We start from the raw sequence: 7,631 nt of genomic DNA on the forward strand, positions 1-7,631 counted from the left end.
ACAGCCCTGTGTTAGCTGCTTGCGGGCAGCTGCAGGACTTCTGCTCCTCACCTGCAGCTCCTTTGCTGCCCTCAGCTGCTCCCACAGCCCTCCCAGCAGCGGCACTTCGCAGTGCTGCGTGCAGCGCCACGCAACGCGCAGCAAAGCGTGCGCAGCTTCGCCCGAGCAGCTGGCGAGAGGCTGAGAGCGGCTGCTCGGGGCTCGTGGCTCCTTCCTTGCAGCTCCATGCACGTCTCCATACCTCCACGTGCAACCGGTGTCGAACGGGAGCCTCGGCGGAACGGCTTCATGTCAGCCGTAGCTCAGCTAAGAGGCAGGAGGCTCGTGCAGGGGGCACGTGCCGGCGCCCTGCTGCAAGTGCTCACCCTGCATGTGCTCTCCCTCCGGCCCTTCCTTTCTGGCCCGGAGCGGCACGGCGAAGCGCAACGCTCGAAGCGCCGCTCTCACTTCTCAGCCTCTAAAACGAAGGGAGGACCGGGCTGACGGGGAGCGCTCCCGGAGCCGCGCAGCCCCAGGGGAGGGAAGCCGTGAGGAAGGGAGCCGTGAGGAGGGGGCGGCGGAGGGAGCGCAGGGGGGAGCCCCGCACCCGCCCCGCACCGGATCCGCACGCGGCGCCCGCCGCCGCTTTCCCACGGCCGGCCCGAGGGGCGGGGCCTAGCGGAGCCGGGAGGCGGCCATTGGTTGAGGGCGTCGCGGCGGCGGCCAATGGGGGAGGCGGAGGCCGCGCGTGGCGGCGGCGGGCGGCGGGCGGCGGCGGGCGTGCTCTGCTCGGCTCTGCCCGGCCGGCGGCGGCCCGCCCGCGGCGGGTAAGAGGCGAGGCGTGGGAACGCCATGGGGGAGACGGCGGCGGGACGAGGCGCGGGGCGCGCGCCGCCCGCCCTCCTGCCGCGCGCCCTCCTGCCGCGCGCCGCCCGCCGCCCGCTCGGCGTCCGCCCGCGCGCCGCCGCCATGAAGCGAGCGCACCCCGAGTACAGCTCGTCGGACAGCGAGGAGCTGGACGAGGCCGTGGAGGTGGAGAAGGAGAGCGCGGACGAGAACGGGTGAGAGCGGGGCGCCGAGCGGCGGGAGGGGGGCGGCGGGGCCCGGGAGGGGGAAGGGGGGTGCCCGGGGTGACCGCCGTGCCGCGCTCCCCGCAGGAACCTGAGCTCGACCGCCGGCTCCGCGTCGCCGTCCGCCACCTCGCAGATCCTGGCCAGGAAGCGGCGCCGAGGGGTGAGTGCCGCCCGACACGCCGGGCCCCCGGCCGCCCCCCCATCCTCCCCGTCCCGGCCCCTCACCCCGCTTTGTGCCCCGCAGATCATCGAGAAGCGCCGCCGCGACCGCATCAACAACAGCCTGTCCGAGCTGCGCCGGCTGGTGCCCAGCGCCTTCGAGAAGCAGGTAGGCAGGCGGCTGTGCGGGGCTCTGCCCGCCGCGCCGGGGCTCTGCCCGCAGCTCCCGGCCCTCTCTCCTCAGGGATCGGCCAAGCTGGAGAAAGCCGAGATCCTGCAGATGACCGTGGATCACCTGAAGATGCTGCACACGGCCGGGGGGAAAGGTAAAGTTTGGAACTTGTAGCGGGGAACGCCGCGGGGCTGCTGCGTTACGAGGATGGCAACGCTGTGTTGCTTCTGGGCTCGGGTGTCCAGGCGGGGTGCCGCGCGGCCACAGCTTTGCCTTGTGCTAGGGGAGAGGCGCTGCGAGGTGCTGCAGCACTTGGGCAGCGCTGTGCAATGAGCCGGCTGCTGGCAGCGTGGAGCAGAGCGAGGTTTTGTTGTTGTCAGGTGCCCGTTCCTCTGACATACCAAACTTCCAGAACAGAAAACTGGAAAAAAACACACAGGATGGAACCGGAGAATTTACAGGAACAGCGATGTGTGCTGTTTAAATGGGAGGAAATTAAATAGTTTGCAAAGTGGCCTCTGATAAGTTAGAACTTGTGCTTGTAAACGGATTTTGCTGTGCTGTAATTTTGCTTGCACTTGGAGATGTGAAAAGAGCAGAAGTGCTTTCCTCCCAGCAGCAGTGTGCAATTTCACTGTAAAAACAGCAGTCTGCAGTCACAGGTCTCAGTCTGTGGTCCTGGGAGCTGCAGCATCAGCACAGATATAAAAGAAGCCTGTTAGCTCCCCAAACCAACAACAGCAACAATGTAGAGATAAAAGGGGGCTTGGCAGCTTATCTACATTTGGGATTACTAACCACATCCAGGTGAAAATGCTCACAGTAGGAAGTGGTGGGAAGGCTGCGTGCAGGCAATGACTGTCAAACAGCATCTTAAGCCTTCTTTCTTTTTGTTCTCTCTCGTAGGTTATTTCGATGCTCATGCTTTGGCTATGGACTACCGGAGTCTCGGGTTCCGAGAGTGCCTGGCTGAAGTGGCTCGATACTTGAGCATCATAGAGGGCCTGGATGCCTCTGACCCGCTGCGGGTCCGACTCGTGTCTCACCTCAATAACTACGCCTCTCAGCGGGAAGCGGCGAGCGGTGCGCATGCTGGCATTGGACACATTCCTTGGGGCAACGCCTTTGGACATCACCCTCACATATCTCACCCATTGCTGCTGCCTCAAAACGGGCCCGGCAATACCAGTACTCCAGCGTCTTCCTCAGAACCGCATCACCAGGGCAGAATTGCCGTCTCACATGCTGAAACTTCCTCACTCAGAGTGCCCCCAAATGGCAGCGTCGGACCAGTGCTCCCCGTGGTCACATCTACTACCAAACTGTCTCCTCCTCTTCTCTCCTCCATGGCGTCGCTGTCTGCGTTCCCCTTTTCGTTTGGCTCGTTCCATCTACTGTCCCCCAATATGCTGAGCCCATCTGCACCAACGCAATCAGCAAACCTCGGCAAACCATACAGACCATGGGGGACTGAGATTGGAGCCTTTTAAGAACTAACTCTTTAGTAAGGGTGGGGAAGCCTGCAGACCTAGCTGAGCTGGGTTATGCCACTCTTAACGTTGAAGTTCTTAATAACTGGGACAAAGGTACAGCTTCACCTTAACTAAATTTGTCTAAAAAGTGTCTCTTTGGATTTTGTTTCGTTTTGTTGTTGTTTTCTACATTTTTGTATTAGCAGGTTTTTTTTTTTGTTTGTTTGTTTGTTTTTGTTTTTAATAGTTGTCTGAAAATAAAGTTAACAGTAGTGGATGTTAACACTTGTGTTAGGTCTGTGCTGAACACTGAAATCGATTCTGTAACAGCTCGTCTCAAACGTTCCGTTTTCCCTGAGTACATCGGACTGCCTTGTTACAAAGAGGTATCACCTATTATTGTTAGCTACAGCCTAGTTTAGGTATTAATTTTTCCAAGACCGTTCTTCTCAGCCTTAACAAGCTGCGTTTTTGTTAATATTTTGACACTGAGATGTTCTATAAGGAATTGCTGTTTTTGTAAACATATATAGGAGTCTTATATTTCTGAACAAAGCGTTGACAAATCAGATGGACCAGCTTGACCAGCTTTATCTAAGAGCCCGCTTTCTCTTTCTTCTGCTGTGATTTGGAGGTCTTATTCTAGTCCCTAGTGGACGTTTATTTGCATCACAGGATGACTGTGTTACTTCTTCCACCCAAAGGAGCAGTACGTGTTTTAGTGCAGGCTTTAGAATGGGGAGGGTGCGAAAGCGAAATTGGAAACTACAGTCTGTGGTGAGTTTCATTGCTGGAGATGTGGAAGATTTGTTACCTGCAGTAGCTTTCCAGCGTGTTCAAATTCACAGGGCCGGATTCTGCTCTGAGTTACAGTAGAGCAATTGCTGTGTTACTGCTATTCTTGGATAACTGAAAGCAGATTCTTTCCCTTTGTGAGCTTCAAATCTGCACCTGAAACAAATTATGCTGGTGTTTAGATATCCAATGGAATGGTACAGTGGGAACCTGTTCAGTGCACGACTTCGTTGCTTAACAAATGTATCCTAACTGGTGAATTTCTTTTTTCTTTGTTGTTGTTTTTGCATTTTGCTTTTAGGGCCAGTTCGGTGCCACTCTTCATTTTGCAAGGGCTCTGCTGCATTCTCATGTGCGTGAGTGTGTGCGTGCGTACATGTATATTTTGATTTCATGAGAATCTTAACCTGAACAGGTTTATCTGGTGAGTTCCACTGGACTAGGTTTGACTGCTCTTGTATTTGCGTTGTGGTTTAATAAAGGAGAAAGAACAATGTATTTTAAATGACACATTCGACTGGTATATATATATCAGCGGAGAGTTCTGTGCCTCTGGTATCACGGGTGGTGCTGCTTAGCCTTTCTCTGGGCACGTGCATTTACTTTGCTCTCACTTATCCACTGTGTTCTGCTCACATATGTGAACAGTGTAGCGTAAAGAACCAATGTGCTTCAGGATCACGGCCAAGGGAGTGAAAGTTAGGGATGCATTCTGTGTGTTGCTCCTTGCGTGGCAGTATGTCGGTATGAAGTAGAGAGATACGAGTTTCTGCTGTAGAAGAGGTTAAAGTTGCACAACACCTAATCATTCTTACTGCTTTGTCTTAATATTTAAGAAGTGATCATTACAAACACGGAACCTCTTCTGGTCAAACTCCTATAGCTCTGTAACAATGTCTTGTACTTTACTGCCTCACTGAGTTCATGTTCTGTGCGTTAGTGCAGGATGTACCCATGGTCTCTGACTGATCCTCTGCTTGTCCCCTCGGTGTTAATGGCGTGCTCTGCTTTTTCTTCAAGCAGCAACCTGACAGGCTTAAATGTAGATGGAAGGTTTTCTCCTCGAAAGAAGTATGAGCAGATGATCCCACTTGCAAACCTCTACTTGGAGAACTTGGGAGTACCTCACTCCATTCCCTCGTGTTTGAATTTGCAGTACTCCTGTATTGGTACGTGCTGTATCATCGTCTGGATTTAGTTCTGCCAGAAGAGCAGAAAAAGAGCTTGGCCCTGTGGGAGAAGAGTGCTTTGTTTAAAGAAGGGCTCTCGGGCCAATTAAGGAGTGGCATTGACGAGAGGCTGAGAGGGCTAGGCTTTCTCGGAAGGATTGCTGTGGGGCTGGAAAGAGTGGGAGGTTATTCAAGTGTGTAACCTTGTTTTACCTTCTTTCCCAGGCCGCAGGGGACCTCTGCTAGAGACCAAATGTAAAACGCTGGGGCAGCTAGGAATATATAGGTGTTATTGAGACTAGAGATTATAGCGTTATATGTATAAACATGAAACAAGAAGCTGTAAAATTCCCAATCCAGTCTCCTTCTCACAGTACATATAGTCTCCCGTTTAGTTATGCCCTGCCCAGTGTTTAATAGGTTTTTTTTATACTAAATTAACGACTCTTTACTACGAAGATTACTACGGTGCATGCAACTTTAGATCTTCTAATAAATGGCAACTCTTCTCAGCCCTTTAATGGTTATTTCATTGATGTTCGAATTCCTTTGCTTGTCCTTGAGTAGCTGGCTCTTTTGTGTAGAAAGACCCTTGCAGTTATTTCTGTCCCACTGTCTTAATCTTGAATGCACTTCAGAAACAGAGGGCAATAAAAGTTTTGCTGCCGTGTTTAGACTCAGTCTTCTCTTTCCATTACCAATGGCAAAGGTATTAAAGCACTAATCTTACTCAATTTATGCAATACATCTTTATTAACTTTTAGAGACTGAAAATCCACTGGCTGCTCCTTAGAAACAGGTGAATGAATTCCAGGAACTCAGGAAAGCTAAACATTCAAATGGAAAAAGCCTGACCCAGAAGCTGAAACACGGGGATTAGAAGTCCAGGGCTGTATTACAACTTGTGCTGCTCAGTAAGTCATGCTTGGCAATCGCTTAACCGTATCTGTTTTGTCAGCTGTGAAAAAGCAGTGCCATTGCTCGTTCTGTTCAGGACAGAGTGGTAGCTGGAAGTTTTCTTTACAAACGACAGTTACTGTTGTTTCTCAAAAACTGAAGTTGTGAGACACTCAGCTATTTTTATTTCCTACAAAATGATGGGTTTCCAAAGACGGGCTGAGAGAGGCAAAATAAGCTCGCTCCTCTAGATAACCGATATCTCCTGAGCCCCGAGTATTTCCACCCAAAACAATCCAGAAGCAAAAACTTAACCAGAGAGGTGGTAGAGAAACAGAAAATGCAGATATGACTTGATCCCGTGACCCCTCCACCACCTGAAACTGCTTTGGATGAACTATGCCTGCCTGGAAATCCTCAGGCTAGCATTTTGTGTGGGATGTAAGACGATGTGGTGTTTTAAATAAGCAAATACTATCTTCCTATATAAAAAAATCTGTATTTGAGTGCAGAGTGAATTTAAGGAGCTGGTAAATACTGCGTTAAACCAGATACAAACCTCTGGAAATCCATTCTGTGCTTTGGCATAAAGGAATAGCTCATCAAAGTGACATTTTTGTTTGCTTTTGGAAAGAAGCTGTCACTAGCTCTTAGGCCTATTTCTGTTCAGCACTCCTGTCTTACACTCGCAGCATGACAGACTGTATTAGGATCATGCTAAAAGATGATGAATCCTGACTGTTGCCCTCCTCACTCACACGTCAGCATGTGAGTCCCCAGGTGACAGGAGCCTTTCTAGGCTTACTTAGCATTGGGAAGCCTGCCAGGCTTTTCCTCGCAACAAACGAGCCCAAGTGAGCACAGATAAACTGAAATCCTTCTTCCTGTTTTATATTGTGTGCCTGTTCACATGCATTTCTTGCCAGAAACTCCCAGTTTGGATTGCAATATGCTCCATGCTGAGCTGAAGCCTGCAGTGAATCACATGCAGGTTGTGGGCTTTCTGCTGGGAGACAACAAAAATGATTTGCAAAGCCCTTTTCTGGGGTGTCACATGAAAGGCTATAGAGACGGACTGTGGTACTTGCCAGGTGACTCAGTATGCTGAGGCTCTTGCCTGGCTTGTAAATAAAAATTAGGCCGGTCTCTTTCTTCTGGAGCCAGAAGATGAAGGCATTAACTCATGCCTGCAATATAGTAGCATGACTGCGGTAATAAATGTTGAAATGCCAGTGCCCAGTAAGGCATTTGAAGGTGTCTTTTGGGAATCTGAAGAATTCATCTAGAGAAGGCCTTTATGAAGAAAGAGCTTGGGTATTTTATGTCATACTCACTCATACCATCTTGTCCAGTCTGTTTTTTTCTTTAGCAAATTTGTACAAATTATTCATACAGCATGAAGGCATTGACCAGATAGCTTTGCTTTGACCGTGCTGTTTGCTGCCTGCTCAAGCCTTCCCAGAATCACAGAGTTCAGTGGCAGAGGTTCTCTTCCAGCTGTGCCTTGTTCTTCAATATATCACATAATACAGCTGTATAACACAGCAAGAGTTTCTTTGAGAGCCTGAAACAGCTCAGCACTTGGGGGCATTCTGCCTTACTTATAGAGCCCTCAATCACGTTGCGTTCCTTGGACCTTTTCAGGGGCTTTTTTCTGTCTGCTTTCTTCAGGAGAAGCCTCCAGGAAAGGAAAGGGGATAGCTGGATGCAGTTCCGCACGTTTCTGTGCCTAACAGGGTAGCCCCAGCATAGGAGGCCTCTGCAGACCACTCTCTTATCTCTGCCTTGGAAATGCTTCTGGGAGGTCTCCAGACAGCTTGTGTTTCTCCAAGGTAATCTGCAAAGTCGAGGAACAGACAGTAGAAATGGCTCAACTGCTGATGGTTTGTGCACTTCTCCGTTTTGCCCTGTGTTT

The 7,631-nt window shown here is 50.8% G+C and overlaps 1 protein-coding gene across 2 annotated transcripts; it reads left to right on the forward strand.

Moving 5' to 3' along the window:
* Positions 1-743: 743 nt before the first annotated feature.
* HEY1 (hes related family bHLH transcription factor with YRPW motif 1) lies at positions 744-5,331 on the forward strand. Of its 2 annotated transcripts, XM_072330187.1 has the most exons (5): positions 744-1,040; positions 1,137-1,212; positions 1,297-1,380; positions 1,456-1,537; positions 2,290-5,331. In XM_072330187.1, the coding sequence occupies exons 1-5, from the start codon at positions 832-834 to the stop codon at positions 2,871-2,873; spliced, it is 1,035 nt and encodes a 344-aa protein (XP_072186288.1). In that variant the 5' UTR covers positions 744-831; the 3' UTR covers positions 2,874-5,331. The 2 variants fall into 2 exon arrangements, with proteins under 2 accessions (XP_072186288.1, XP_072186287.1); XM_072330186.1 differs by having other exon boundaries at positions 1,297-1,537.
* Positions 5,332-7,631: the final 2,300 nt, after the last annotated feature.

The sequence above is a fragment of the Excalfactoria chinensis genome, chromosome 2 (assembly GCF_039878825.1).
Source record: "Excalfactoria chinensis isolate bCotChi1 chromosome 2, bCotChi1.hap2, whole genome shotgun sequence".
NCBI lineage: Eukaryota > Metazoa > Chordata > Aves > Galliformes > Phasianidae > Excalfactoria > Excalfactoria chinensis.